The following is a 16,498-nucleotide window of genomic DNA, read 5'->3' on the forward strand; positions in this document are numbered from 1 at the left end:
TCCAGCCATCAATACTGTTTGTTGCCTCGTGATTGGTTGTGACCTTTAAGAAAATGGGAAAAGTTAATTACATGTTTAAACATTCAGGAGACAATTTCAAATATCACTGTTATGTGTAACAAAAGAATTCAAGACAAACGCAAAAGGATGAAAAAGGATCTTTACAGGTGGTAGTTGCTCCAAACACTAACTTTGGATTTCCTACAAGGTAAAGACAATAATGATGAAGACTTACTCCTTAAATAGCACAGCCAGCTTGAGGCCATTCCTTTTCCGTTCAGAACTTATAACCTTGATGTTCCCTCTTGTGGTCCAAGGTTGCAGACACAGATCTTATTTTAGTGCATAAAAATATATTATTATTAATATTATTATTACTGCAATATTACATTCAAATAGCTTGTAATGAGGAAAGTAGGCTAATATACCATTTTCTAGTCCTCCAAGTCCAGTCCTTGAAGGATCAGTTCACGAAGTCGGAGGTAAAGGTCTGTAATTTCATAAACATCATCTGGCATGACAAGGTTATGCTCAGCCATGAGTTGTACACATAGTTGAAAGACATCCTCATCACAAGGATAGTCTTTAAACAAACACTCCTCCAGGCAAATACTCAGTTTCATTTCTGAAACTGGATGCAAGAAATTCTGCACGCCATATAAGCTGGGAACAGAAAACATGATTGAAGGTCGGCCACTGGGGGCACGTGGATTGTGAGTTGGCCGTATCCTGTGGCTATTCCAAGCACTGACCGTTTCATCTAGCTCTTCCTTCAATAAAGAAAAGAAATAGGAAAAAAAAAAATTGTTAATCATATTGGTGACATTCTACAATAAGGTTACATTTATTACTTTATTAATGAAAAATTATTAATTTGTTATTATAATAATTAATTTATTGAATGAAAAATGAACAATGCATGTATTACAGTATTTATTAAATTTTGTTAATGTTAGTTAATGACAATACAGACATTCATTGTTAGTTCATGTTAATTCATAATGCACTGAATAATGTTAACAAACACATTTGATGTTTAATAATTCATTTGTTCATAAAACATTAACTAAGATCAATAAATGCTCTAAGTATTGTTTATTAGTTCATGCTGTCTAAAGTAGGTTCCTTTACTAATGTTTTAATCCAAGTCCAATACTCTTTATAACCACCATGAACTAAATGTGTTACCTGAATGAAATGCTGGAAGCAAAACTGGATAAGAGATTTATCGATGAAGGTGTCCACAAAGTGTCCATCTTCTTTTAGTTGTTCAAAATGATCCATCCAAAACTGTATGCACTGGCTTCTCAAGGTGGACCACCATCGTTCAATTCTCTGGTTCCCAGTGCTTGGACCAAGTGTGACACATTCTGCACTTGCAGTGTCTCTGAAAAATGTTTGCATCTCTGCAATATGAGTGTTTTCAGTTCCATGGTCGATGCGAATTCTGTGTGGGCATCCCCTATTATCAGCAACAGCTTGTATAAAATAACCTGCAATTACTCGTGGGTTATTATTTGTTTTATACGCTTCAAGCCAGATCATTTTTCTTGAAAATCCATCTATGCATCCCAGGGGCGTAAATCGCGGGGGGGACGGGGGGGACATGACCCCCCCTATCTGAGTGCTGTCCCCCCAAAAAAATATAATTAAATACCACTCTAAGTATTGTAAATAAATGATATATTTTTAAAATAATTGTGTAAGAAGTAAAGCAATACAAACGCAAACAGGCGTTTTAAGTTTAGAAACATTTTGAGTCACCTCTCCCTTGCCTCACAGTGGTTTGGTCCACCGCGCACGTCACACTCGTGCGTGTAGAAATCCGGCGGCGCCGGCGGGAGAGAAGACAGACGGTAGTTGAGAGGAGCTCTAGTAAGTAGGCTGTTAAGGCTATTTTATTCAAAAACATCGGATGAAGTGGTTATTTTTGCTTTAATGCTGACGACGCTGAGTAATTAGTCATAATAAAAAAAAAGCAAGATGATAACATGATTTTTTTTTTCCGTGAGTCCGCTATTTTAGCAATTATAATGTTACCTAGCGTGTTTGGTAGCTTGTTTACAATAGCTTGTTGGATACTATGTCACCAGGGACGGACTGGGACTAAAAAACGGCCCTGGACTTTGACTAGGCCCGGCCCAAAGCAATCGGCGCGCGGAAGCTCAACCTGAATAAACAAATGATGGAATGGATTTTAAAAAAATTTTTGGAATTTTTATTCCAAGATAGCATGGAATAGATTATATAATATGCTGTTATAACAGCATATTATACAATCTATTCCATGCTGTCTTAAAATGAATTTATTACTTAATAATCTTAATTAACTTATGCAGTAATTAATCTTACTGCACAAATAATACCACATCTAAATGAAAATACACCATTACAAATGTAGCTTCTGTATTCAAAATCTTCAATATTTCTTAGTATTAGCTACTGCATGTGGTCAGTTATTTTGCGACATTTAGCGGCTTCAGTATCTAAATTCCGCATTTTTTTCTCTCGCCTTCTCAGCCCCACCCTTTTCTTTCTGTTTTTTACCCGCAGCCGCGTTATGCATATTGTTTGTTTGTTTCTATGCTTCTTCTATCTAACGTCTTTGCTGTTGGTTTCTTCCTACTCTTCCACTTCTTCTCCTTACTTGGCGGCCACGGCCAGTGCAGCTGACATCCAACTTAAAGGTGCATTGCTGCCACCTACAGTACTGGAGTGTGAAACAGATTAGTGGGGGAAAAAAACAGGTGATGACTGCGTGCGTGGCGGGTGGTGGGCCGGCCCGCCGGCCGTCCTGGAGTACCGGCCGTTCTGTGATTCTCCAGATCACACAGATGGCCAGTCCGCCCCTGTATGTCACCCACACCAACAACAATTAACAGTGTGATAAGAATATGTGAACTGTAATAAGGCTAGAAGATTTACTGTTGTGTGTTGGGTTTTGCTCAAAGTATATTCATCGTATTTTGGTGACTTGGTTGTAAAAAACTTCAAAAATATTCAAATAAATAAATGATTTTGAATATTTTGGTCAATTTAGTAAGTTTTTTTTATTGAACCAAAGAGAAACATTGAGCATAATGGCAGTCTACATGCTACACTAATAATAGTAGTAAGGTTTTCTTCTGTGTAACATTACATATATCCAGGGGTTAAATTGGGATTTCTTATGTGGGGGGGCTCTGTGGTTTCCGGCTTTCGAGGAGTGCACATGAGTATGCAAAGCCTACAAAATCTTATCAATTGACAAACTAAAAATAAGTCGACAGAGCCCTCTGCTATGAACACTAAAATGCAGATCAAAATCATTCTAGATGTTGGCAGTGTGCAAAGCTACATCTGATAACAAAATCTTTCTGTAGGCCTAAAGGAGAGCATATCAATACAAAATACAGGGTATTGTCCTTTGGACAAGTAAATTGGTCACTTGTCCGACCAAAAAAGTTGTCTGGAAAAAATTGGATTTTTTTTTGGTGTAAATATAATTTATTTTTTTAAATATAATATAATTTTTAAGCTATATTCTCAACAGTGTTCCGTCAGCTTTTGCATATTTATATCTGCATATTTGTGATATTTACCCCAAGGGCATTTTTTCCCCTAATCTTATTTCATTTTTTTTTTTTTTACATTTGATCAATAAATTCAATAAGAAAAATAAAGCAGGACTGTTATGAATCAAATTAAATAATTTACACTGAAAAATTACAACTGCATTAAATAATGTTATGATATTCTTTAAATATTTTTGAATATACAAATAAGAAATGTTGGGAAAATTTAAACATGAAACTGAACTGGCAGTAGGTGGCGGCAAGTGACTGTCCTAGTCATTCATTCAAACGATTTGTTCAAATGGCTGATTCATTCAAGAATGAGGCAGGTGTTTTGGAATAGGCTATTACTGAATCTTTGACTCAACCGATTCGTTCAAAACGCTGAATCATTCATTAATAAAATATTTATTATTAAATATTTATATTATCCATTATCAATCGCCACTTACACTAAATGTAATAGAATCATGCTTGCGTTTTGGTGATTCCCTAACTATTTTTGTTATTGATGTTTTAATCAGGACAAGTAAAGCTCTCTTTCTCTTGCCCCTTCAAAAAATTAAGCGTTAATGTCGAGCCCTGATAAGCCTATGTGCCGGGGCTCAGCCCCGGACGGCCCCGGCTCAATTTAACCCCTGCATATATCCTTTATAAGTAAAATTGTGGCTGTATTATTTGTGTCCCCTTCAAAAATTGCTCTTGAGAAATTTTATGTTTATTGTCCCCCCCTACTGTCCGACGAAATTTACGCCCCTGGTTGTGTCTGGTTATTAAAACTGAATTTATTGGTTATATTTAAAATACTTGGATAAAAGATGACTAAGCTTGCCTATTGGAAAAACTTTATTTCTGTCACTGCCTCATACTTACTAAGACTCAGTAGTTATAGTATGTGACCACTTTCCTGTCTGACAACTAAATGTGAGTCTCTGTTATCTGTTTAGGGTTAATAATGGCATACAATGTATTCATTTTCTCTCATGTCTCTTTAGAATACCATGTACCAATACCAATTACACTTCTACTGGGGATCCTGATTCATATGCTGTGGACATAATTAGGCTCCAGGCTCTATGAGCCTACTGTAAGTATCCAGTAAGTATCGCTTTATACTATAAAGGTTGAAACACTGTGGTCACATGACCTGTTTTAAATGTCTTTACAAGCTTTCTGGGCCTTGAAAAAGGGAGTGCTATAGCTGGCAATGCAGGACTCATTTATTTATTTATGATTTAATGCCATATCAGCAGCAATGGCTATATTCATGGCAATCAGCAGTATCACTTCAATACATTGTTTACAATAATTTAACAATTTTGTCTTAAAAACAATCACTATACAAAATCAGGCATATATACCAATAACAACAACATTAATAATAACAACAATTACATAGTCTTTCAATTGAATATTGGGCAGAAATTCTAAAATTACTCCAGGAGAAACCTATTTAAAAATGTCCATTAATGTGTTCTCTGTATAAAACCGTTGTCTTAACATTATTTAAAAAAGCACATTCTATTAAAATATGTTTTACACTTAAATTCTTACACAAATCACAGACCGGTTTCTCTTCCACCTTCAATAAATATGAATGAGTGAGTCTTGAATGTCCAATTCGGCATCTACAACCTGGTCGTATCTGTTTTCAAAATAATAACTTATAAGTCCTTGATTTAAAACTGGATTCACCTTATATAATTTGTTATTTACCCATTCGTTCCATTTCATTTGCCATTTATTGTAAATGTACAGGTTCAATAAGGTTTAACGTCAGATGCTGGTATTTTACATTCTGTCATTTCCAAATGAAGTGCTTCCTTTGCTGCTTTATCTGCTTGTTTATTACCAGTCAATCCTATATGGCCTGGTATCCAACAAAAAACAACATTAACATCTTGTTTCTTTAAAGAGTCCACTTTTCCTATTATGCTGATAATTATAGGATGTTCAGTTTTCAAAGAATCTAAGTGCACTTGTAGGCAGGATTTAGAATCTGTGCAAATTAAAAAATTACGTTGTTGTTCCTTCTCCATTTGTTCAAGAGCTAGAACTAATGCACAAGCTTCAGCTGTGGAAATTGAACTTTGTCCAGAAATACACTTGCCATAGCGTTTTGACCCAATCACTATTGCGGCAGATACCCGACTGTCTGACTTTGATCCATCTGTGTACACAGGTACATGAGTTGGTAAGCTGTGTCTTATCAATGCAGGCCTCACTGCCTCACCATCAGATTCAGTCAACAATATCTTAATTTGTGTTCAGAAGGTCTTACGGCTGTGGAATTACATGAGGGTGAGTAATTAATGACAGAAATTTCATTTTTGGGTGAACTAACCCTTTTATATTCTCCCATTATGATTCCTTGTGCATGTTTATACAAAAATCATAGCGATGTTGAATTATTAATGATTAATGATTTGTGTTTTCACAGGGCAGGAATAATTTGTTCCATAATATCAACATTCATGCACAAAGGAGGACAGCATGCTGTGGCAAATAGAGATCTGGTTATTTAGGGCCAGATTAACAGGGCAAATTATCATTAGAGCTTAATTCCATAAACATGCCGATGGGGGAAATTCTGCAAGGCAAGTGATTTACTGACAACGCACACATTTTATAACACAGACGCAGACAGATAATTTTCATAATGACCTCCACCTTCTCAGTGCTAGTTCTTCACTGCATTTCTTTAGTAAATCCTGACAGTAGTTTTTAATGGCTGGCTTATGCTGTTAGTAATTCTGGCCCTTAGTTTTAGTAGGTAAAAACAAAAAAAAACAACAAAAAAAAATCTCTCTCTCTCTCTCTCTATATATATATATTGCATAATCATATTCATATATATATATATTTGAATATGATTATGCAATTACTCTATTTTGTTTAAAGTTTTTATTCTTATTTGTAGTAGCTTTATGTAACCCAATTAGTGTTGATGCATAAAAATGTATTGAAATGATGGATTGTATAAAAGAATACTTTGTATAAGAATGATGTTAATTGCTATTATGTATGCATGTATACTTAACCATGTTGAAGTAGCTTGTATATGGCTGCTTTACTTTACTATATGTTTGTTAAAAAGAAATATTAAACTGTAGTGTATAGTACGGAATAACAGTTACCTGTACTTAGAGTAGAGAATATTTATGTATTAGATACAAGGAAATTGTAATGCTGTAGATAAGACATATTTTACAGACGAAATGAAGACAGACACAGAGAAGAGCTAACAGGAGAAAACACAGGCTACGTCAGAAACACCTTAAAAGAATTGTGGAAGACTTGGCAACTCTCCAGCTGATGACAGAAGAGAATTTAACATCAGCAGTGAACTGTTTGAGTATAAAAGACTGATGAGAAGACTGGCTAGACAGATACTGATTGAGCAGTGTCTCTCGACATTGAAACTTTGCTTTGTTTTGTTAACTTTGTTAGCCATTATTTTTGGTAAATTTTCATTAAAATGATTAAATTGCAAATATTTTTGCAAATTTGTTTTTTATATATAATAATGAATGTTTCTTGAGCATCAAATCATCATATTAGATTATTTCTGAAGGATCATGTGACACTGAAGACTGAAAATTGCTGAAAATTCAGCTTTGATCACAGGAATAAATTACCCTTTACTGTATATTGACATAGAAAACAGCTGTTTTAAATAGGAATAATATTTCACAATATTACTGTTTTATCTGTATTTTTATTCAAATAAATGCAGGCTTGGCAAGCAGAAGATACTTCTTTTGAAACATAAAAAAAAAAAAAATCTTACTGACCCCAAACATTTGAACGGTATATATATATATATATATATATATATATATATATATATATATATATGAATGAAAAATTGGCTTTTTTGTATACATTTTTTCAAGCTGCATATTTCTGGTGGAAATATGCAGTTTACTGTCATTACTGTCCAACTCAAATACACATTAAGCACTGAAAGCTTTTGAGATGTACAAAATATTTTGAACTTCAAGATTAAAATATTTAAGGCTTGAAACTGATGTAAATGGATGTTTGTCCTCTGATAAACCTTCATTTTGAAATGATTACAGAGTAGGCGATTAAAATTTATAAAAAATACATACATAAATTGGTGTTGTTTGTATTATGCCAAACACAATTACACTCTTTATTCCAGGTTAATAATTGAATAAAAATGTAATTCTATAGATTGTGTAACAATTTTGAACCAAAGTGGTTAGATTACATTTACATGATACATTGGCTGTCAGCTTTTGTTTGCCTTTACAGAGCTACAAAAAAGGCAATACATTTTAAAAGGTTCAAATAAAAAAAAAAATAAAATAAAAAGACAAGCAACTGTTTTCAACTTAGTTGTGCATTTATTTGATTGTGGTATCTTTTCCATATTCAAATGCACAAAAAAAAAGAAAAAAATGCAACAAACTGCAGTAAAATTTCAATAGAACAACTTTCATAAAACTCAAACCGTTCAACCTATAGCATGCACTACAGGTTCACAATAATGCAACAAGCTCAAAGGTAATTTAAGAACAGTTCAAAGCCATTTGACTACAGGCAACATGAACAATTTGTATAGTTTAATGTACTGTAGGCTGCACCAAAACAATGGGGATATTTCACAATTAAAAGTCTAAAATGGATGTCCAACATAACCAGAACAAAATTAAAGTGAATGTTTTATGCATAAAATACATGTCCGTTTAAATGGAAAGGGGAAAATAGTACATTATATTAAATGTATGAGGAAGGTCTATTAACACATTATAACAAGCAATGTAATTGAGGTAACAAGGAAAACAGTATGTTTTCTACAGCATTAAGTGAACAAATTAAAGTGCTTTTTACTTTAAGCATGCATGTGTACGATGAATGTAAGTGTATGTAAATGTTACTATGTTCAGGCCATGAAAAACAGGTACCATGAGTGCTGGTCATAAATCATTTCAGTCACTAAATTATGTCCATGACCCAGACATTGCTTTCTAGGACTTTATTCATTTCCGATCTGAAATCTGGGTAATTGTCGTAGTGCACTGAAAGCATTAGGAAACAGCCACAGGTATGTGCCACTGGTCTTCTCTCAAACCCTTTAAGGTCTGTGAAATCAACTGTTATAGTTTTGCCTAAAAACAAATCTGATCCGGTACAGAATCTCAGAAACAGAGACTGTCGTTTTGCATCACACTCCCGCAAGTAAGCTGACAAATGCTTTGAAATGTCCTTCTGGTGCGCATTCATTGTTTCGGGGAATTTGAGAGATCTCACGATTTTCCTCACTGTTGGATTTAATGCACTGTACACATCTTTGATTTCCCCAAGGTCCTTGCTCAGAGGTCCAAGTATGCTTGTCCACTGTTCAAGAACATAAGCAGGCTCTTGAATCAAAGTCTTGTGTGCCAGTTCTTGCAAGATTTGTGTGAAGTTTTCTTCAGTGGGTATTCTCCGACAACTGTAGTTGTCCAAGATCTCAAGCAATTCTTCCTGGTCTGCACCACAAAAGTCCGTTCTGCAGCCTTCTAAAACCACACGCTCATTTTCCGCGACATACAACAAAAAGTTGTCAATTAGATCACTTTTTACAGAGCCTTGTATTGCCTGCTCAAAGACGACGGGTGCAAGTTTGATTGGGAGGCATTTCTCTTTTTTCCATCCAAAGAGAATTATTCTGGCAACACTTTCCCACTTTTCTTTACCAAAATCATGACGAAGAAAGGGAACTTTAAAACAGTTTCCCAGTGTGCACTGGTCATAAAATTCTTGCCAAAATTCTGACAAGCAATCCCTGAAGACTCCACCGACGTCATGGCCCATCTCAAACTGCCCATTTGGCAGGAGTAACTTCACTTCTACTTCACTTTGTGCATGTTCCAGTGTTTCATCACAGAAATGTGAAAGAAGTTCAGAAAATATCTGTCCACGATGAACAACAAGAATTTTTTTGTAATGGACAGGGGGTTCTGGGCTTAGAGGCAAAGTGTCATCTAAGATTTGTTCATCTAGTCCAGTGAGGTTTCCACTGAATACTGTCACTACATTGCTTGTGTCCAAATCATCTGGTGAGATCAGAGAAGAACTTTGAAAAGGAACATTCAGATCATCGGAATCCTGCAGATCCTCTGTGGAATGTAAGGGAGACACACTGTATGCACTTTCCACAAAAATTACATCATTGTCTGAAGCTTGATTGAAGTCAGTCATTTTGCTGGAAGAAGTGGGAAGGCTTTGATCCTGATTTTTATTGTGCAAGTCCTCCGTTGTGTCTGAATCTGATATTTCCACTTCACTTTCCGTTTCAGCTTCCCTGTCCCGCTTTTTTGTTGTGAGATAGAATCTCATCATGGTGAGTTTTGATACATCATACATTTCTACCACTGTGCTTTTTTCGTCTAATGACACTTCCTGATAGTTTGTTAGATCCAACTCGAATTCTGAAAGGCTGCCAAGAGAATTCTTTCCATTTGGGAAAAACAAACGAATTGCCTCCTCCATCAGTTCTTTTCTTTTCCAATCTTTTGGCACACTCAGCTTCCTTGTTCCTCCTCCTTTTTTTTGCTCTCATTTGAACAAAGCCCTGTCCATCATAGTTCATCCACCCAATTTCGACTTTTCTCACAGTGCGCTGAGAAGCTTTTGTTCTAGTTGTTTGGTTTAGGCTTTCAGTTTCCGAATTATTTGTTTTTTGTCTTTTGTTCAGTTTAGATTTGAGACGTTCAAACAGCTTTGACTTTCTGTAGGCTGGCTCTCTTTCTTGTCTTCGACAAAACCCCATCACTGCCAGTCTATCTCCGTACGAGGGAAAATAGCTTCTCATCTGGTCATCAGTCATTAGCAGGAGGACACTGACATCAATCTGAAAATAAACAAATTGTTTTGTCTTATTATACTGGTTTTCTCATGACAGCACAAACCACATGGAATCTGATCTTTTCAATTCCAAATTTTGTCACTTCCATATGTACTACTAAATCCGATACAGGTGAGATGTTTTGCAATGCAACCACCATCCGAATATGGGGGCATTTTTGTTCCATAATTCCAAATAGATTAAATAGACCCAAAAATAAATGTAAAGAGATTCATAAAAAAAAATTGTATGCACAAATACAAAGAATGAGAGCCACAAATATATGTTAGGACTTTCACAAAAATTTAATTCACCAAAAAAAAAAAAAAAAAGATATTTGCTAATAAAAAAACCTTTCACAAATGCACAACTCTTCCTGGCATTAATTTGTGACTACCTGTACACTTGTGAATCACTTTCTCCACCCACTGACTACTCTAGCCATTCAGATCATGGTCACATTACACTGACCAATTACATTTTGTTTTACAACCAGGCTGGAACAGATTCATTTCAAAGAGATTCAAAAGAGGGGCGGTTAGTTGGAATTGAGCTGAAGTACTGTATGTGGTTAAAAACTTTTTTCGTAAACAGACTTTGTGTTTAATCTTCCAATTTGTTTTGTACATATTTTAAGGGGTTAAGTATGGTTTGAATCATCTCCCTTTCAAAAGTCTTCGGAATTATACTGATCATGGCAATAATGAACAGTAGAGTGTGCAAATTATTATGGTTTCATCTGAGTTTTCTTATGGATATAACATTTACAAGTACCTCTCGGAAAAGGCATAAACTTATGCAGATTGTGGAGTTAAAAATTTACATTTCTTGGTTGCTGATGTACAATTCATGAAACTCATCAGTAAAAATCAGCATCATGGTACCAACAAAGCCGGAGTGGAGTGGTTTGGTTTTGTCAACTTGAAACTAGTCCTATGAGACTGAGTTTGTTCAACTACCATCATGGTACAGGCCCCTGGAGGGCCGCATAATGCATGTAGATGGGCCTGCATATTTTAGTTCCTTTCAATTAAGTCTGAAGGACTTGATTAGCTAAATCAGGTGCATTTAATTAGGGCTGGAACTAAACTCTGCAGGGCTGTGGCCCTCCAGGAACTGAGTTTGATAAAATGCTGTTTAAAATGTTTCATTAAATGTTTTAAAAATTATTTAAGCCCCCAATGTTTAACAGCTAGCATGCTGCTCATATTGGTCATTAAAGCCGAGTTCAGACTGCACGATTTTCAAAGTAGTCGGGTCACTGTTCTTTTCACACTGCATGACTATCTTGGCCAGCATTCAGTCGCTGCTGTGTTCACACTGCACGATGGATCGGCGACAGAAGGTTTCACACTGCATGACTTTACAATAGGAAGAATCGCAGACAACTCTGTCTGGCACGCAAACTACGTTTCACAACCAAACACACGCGAGATGTGACAAGGAAACAACGCGATATCACGCGTGCAGGACCGGAGTTGTTATTATTATTATTAAAAACGGTAGCCTGCAAGAAGCTTGCAATACGAATTGCCTGTGTGCCGATTTGCAGCGAATATAAAAAAAAGAAAAGAAAAATATGGAGGAGGAAATGGTTGGGGAGACTGTGGATTGTGTGTTCTGCAACAAGAGTTGGAGGTAAATAAATAACTTTTCAATGTGCTGCTGTTGCGGATGGTCAAGCAAATGTTTGTGCTTTGTTTCCGTTTGATAGAATTGTAATGTTTATGTGAATGAAGCCATGCTTGCTGATATTGTGATTGTCACTCGCGTGAACGAGCACCGATTTGCCTGTGATTTCGGGCATTTGTCGGCGATTTCTCAAAACCTGTCGGCGAGCCAAAATCGGGGCTAAAATCGTGCAGTCTGAACTCGGCATAAAATGTTTGACTGATAAACGGAAATGCTGTCGGCTGTTGTGCGATAAACACAATAGATCACGAAAATAGATTATCACAAAGTTTAGTACAGTTAAGTAAATAATTGATGATTTCTGTTCAAGCCAGAATAATGTGACACTTTAATAATGCGTCGGTATATGATATAGCATTGCTCCCAATAACAGAGAGCACTGTTTCTCTAGCATTTTGCACAAATGGTGCATAAAATATAATACTTTGGCTTGGCCTGACATAGTGTAATGGTCTAACAAAATCAAAATCTTAAACTTTTTCTTTACCAATGTTTAAGAACCCCATACTTCATATTACAACAAATGCAGGATGAGATCGCCTGAGACTGTAAAGCAAAATGTGATTGACTGTAGTGAGAATGTGCTGCGATTGGTCATCGTAATCTGACCGTTATCTGATTGGCTACAGTAGTTAGTGGGTGGAGTCGACCTATTTGTGGGTTTGTCTGCAGCCTTGATGCTAGAATTATTTCAAAATCCATAAACGCACAGAAAGCAATTCACAAGTGTACAGGTGGTGATTTACAAATGAATGTAGGCAGAGTTGTGCTTATGATATAAAAACATGTTTTTTTTTCCAAATATCATTTTATTTGTGATTTCAAATAACTTTTGTTCAACTCCTAACATATTTGTGGATATCTTTCTATTTACTTGTGCATACATTTTTTTCCCCTTTACATTTATTTGTGGGTCATAATCCATTTATTTGGAATTACAAAACAAGTACCGCCCTATTCTAAACAGTCGTATCAAAATTTATTTGACTTGTACATCACTCCAGATCAACATTCATCACAAATCAGTGTTCATGGGAGCCACTCCCATGCAATATTATATTGTTTTTCACTATAAACAATCAAAACTCAATTGCTTAAAACCTGATAATGTCGGTAAATATCAAAATTCTTTACGTTTCTGGACATTCCTTTTGCCATTAATTGTAATAATCCAGTGAGATTTATGTGTGCACAAGGAGTCTGACAGCACTTAGTGCTCCACAGAGATCTGATCTCACCATCATCCATCTAAGATTACATCAAGTAACAGAAAAAAATAAAATGCTTGACACTTGAAGAAACTTACATGCAAAGCTACCTGTAAAACGGCACTGGTGTACCTTGGACAAAAGTTTTTTTACCCTCACATTACTGTAATTTTACACAAGTGCCTAAAACTTCACACATTTCCGTTGTTTTGCAGGCAGCTTTCTTTGTCCTGGAGACATTGCTACAGTTGTTCTAGATTTAGTCTGTCTCAGTTTATTTCTGCTTCTTCATGCAGTGGTGTGTTGTAACAAAGAAATAATATTTTGTTACAGTCCTTTTAGTATGTTTTGGGAGATTCTGTGCTTCAGTTAAGGTTTATATTTCTGTCAACTTTCACTTTTACTTCACTACATTTCCTTAGTAAAATGTACTAAAATGTATACATTTTCTCTGAATTACAATCATTACTTACTAGTTGGATAAACAGACTGCAAGAAAGCAGGTTTGATGAATCAGTGGTTTGGCATTTGAAAGTTAGAATCTGCGGATTTGCGCATGCACAAACAAGTGCTCGCCTAATCGCGGTTTATTTTATTTTCCACTCAAGTCAAGGCTGAGATGTGCAGTATTGTGTTATTTTAACTATATGTGCAATCTGACATTATCAAGCATATCACAAAAAAAAAAAAAAAAACACACCAGAGAGTGTACACATACACTGATTTAGTCTATTAATATGCATTTTTGAATGCCCATAAATTCAAGATAAGAGGCAATGAGGCCTCCGTATATCTTTTATACAATATAATATAGTTGATCAATAAAGAGTGCCGTTTTTCTCAAGATATCAGCATAATCACAAACGTAATATAAAAATGTAATTAAGTTAGAATTAACTTTTTTTTTTTCACATTTTAGATACAATATTGCTGCATTTTGGCCACAAAAATAGTTCCAAATGGCACAGCGTTTCCCTTTGGTGAATGAATCCTTTTTAATGAAATGGTTGAATTAATGGTTCAGTTCACTCACTCATTAAAACAGTCAAGTGTGTAACTCCGAAATGATTGAACCAATTAAATTAGTCAATTTAATCTCTGTGGCATTGTTTATGCATTTGTAACTGCAGGTTAAATGCATCCATATCCCTCTGATCTGTATTAAAGAGTTAGTTCACCCAAATATGAAATTTCTGTCATTTATTACTCACCCTCATGCCGTTACAGACCATAAGACCTTCGTTAATCTTCTTAACACAAATTAAGATATTTTAGTTGAAATCCGATGGCTCCGTGAGGCCTGCATAGCCAGCAATGACATTTCCTCTCTCAAGATCCATTAATGTACTAAAAACATATTTAAATCAGTTCATGTGAGCACAGTGGTTCAATATTAATATTATAAAGAATAAAGTAAAATATAATAAATAACTTTAGTGATGGCAGATTTCAAAACACTGCTTCATGAAGCTTCGGAGCGTTATGAATCAGCGTATCAAATCATGATTCGGATCGCGTGTCAAACCACCAAACTGCTGAAATCACGTGACTTTGGCACTCCGAACCGCTGATTCTACATGCTGATTCATAACGCTCCGAAGCTTCCTGAAGCAGTGTTTTGAAATCGGCCATCACTATATAAGTCGTTATTTTTGTTTTTTTGGAGCACCAAAAATATTCTTGTCGCTTTATAATATTAATATTGAACAACTGTACTCACAAGCTGATTTAAAGGTGATAGAGATGATTTTTTCGTCGACTGAGAAACCAAAGACTGTTACTGAGTTTTTCAAATGAGCGCATGCATAAGAACAACCCCCCTCCTTCACAGCTCATTTCAAAGGAACGCCTCCCAAAAATCGTGCACGAGCATTGGAACACGAGTGTTTACCACCAGCATTCGCTGTGTCGTGTTTTTTGGATTCATTATGTCGGACTCACCGCAGGTAACTCATAATCTGCAGTTGTTACTCCTGTCTCCGGACAAAAACATTGCATGCGGCGCCTGTGGAGTGTGGAAAGTTACTGGAGCGCGCAGCCGTGCACGTCTCTCACAAGGCGTAAATGATTGGCTGATGTTTTTAAGGCCCTGCCTCGTGCATAGATGTATATTAATATTATTACTTTCAGTGCACCTTTTATCCGTTAGTAAAGACAGTTTCAAGTAATATTGCAAAAATGTATAAAACAAAACATCCTCTTTAGCACCTTTAAATATGTTTTTAGTACATTAATGGATCTTGAGAGAGGAAATGTCATTGCTGGCTATGCAGGCCTCACGGAGCCATCGGATTTCAACTAAAATATCTTAATTTGTGTTACGAAGATTAACGAAGGTCTTATGGGTCTGGAAAGGCATGAGGGAGAATAATAAATGACAGAACTTTCATTTTTGGGTGAACTAACCCTTTAAACAGTCTGTGCAAATGAATCTAAATGCCTATTCAGATTCCATATTTGCAAAAAATGTTTTCTTATGTACACAATCTTGCTGCTCAAACTGTTTAGAGCAATGTTTTAATATTTATTTGCTCCTTTTCTATTTTGAATTGAAAAAAAAAAAAAACCTTTACTAATATTATATTCTAAATATTCTAATATTCTAAACAGTGACTTTAACTTGCACCAAAGTTACTGTTTTAAAGACCTCTGTGTGGAGCACCAGCTGTTGTCAGAAATCTCACTGGATTATTACAATTAATGTCAAAGGGAATGTCTACAAATGTAAACTGATTTCTAACACACACAACACACACTACAAAAGATATAAATAATTGGCTTAAAACCGTTTTTAATACTAACATGCCTAAGACAAGCAAAAAAACAAAACTTATATTAAACATATGGAGAAGCCTAACAGTTGTACAAACTAACTCTGGTATATAATGAACCTTGTGTTTGAAAGCAACATATTATTAGTAAATATTTGTCTGCCAGTTAGTGCATATGTTACACCATCTACATAATGCATGTATCACTCGAGATTGGAGGTGCTACAACATACAGTAACATGCACTGCAACAATGTCAGTGGCACATGCCAATGAAAAGCAGATGTGCCTAGCAGCATGTGCCTATGAATTCTGTGCATCAGATGCCATGCCACTCACTGTTAATAATATTTAAAAAATATATAATTTTTAATTTTGTTTATTATTATTATTATTATTATTCAGTGTGTTTCAC

General features: G+C 35.5%; 1 protein-coding gene across 1 annotated transcript in view; it reads right to left on the minus strand.

Annotated features, from left to right (window-relative positions):
• Nucleotides 1-434: 434 nt before the first annotated feature.
• Nucleotides 435-16,498, minus strand: part of LOC137025335 (uncharacterized) — a 33,110-nt gene continuing 17,046 nt past the window's right edge. The window contains exons 4-5 of the mRNA XM_067393334.1: nt 8,835-9,685; nt 435-770 (exon numbers count right to left, since the gene is read on the minus strand). Of these exons, the coding sequence (XP_067249435.1) occupies nt 435-770; nt 8,835-9,685 (1,187 nt within the window). The remainder of the gene's footprint in view (nt 771-8,834; nt 9,686-16,498) is intronic.

The sequence above is a fragment of the Chanodichthys erythropterus genome, chromosome 8 (genome assembly GCF_024489055.1).
Source record: "Chanodichthys erythropterus isolate Z2021 chromosome 8, ASM2448905v1, whole genome shotgun sequence".
NCBI classification, from domain to species: domain Eukaryota; kingdom Metazoa; phylum Chordata; class Actinopteri; order Cypriniformes; family Xenocyprididae; genus Chanodichthys; species Chanodichthys erythropterus.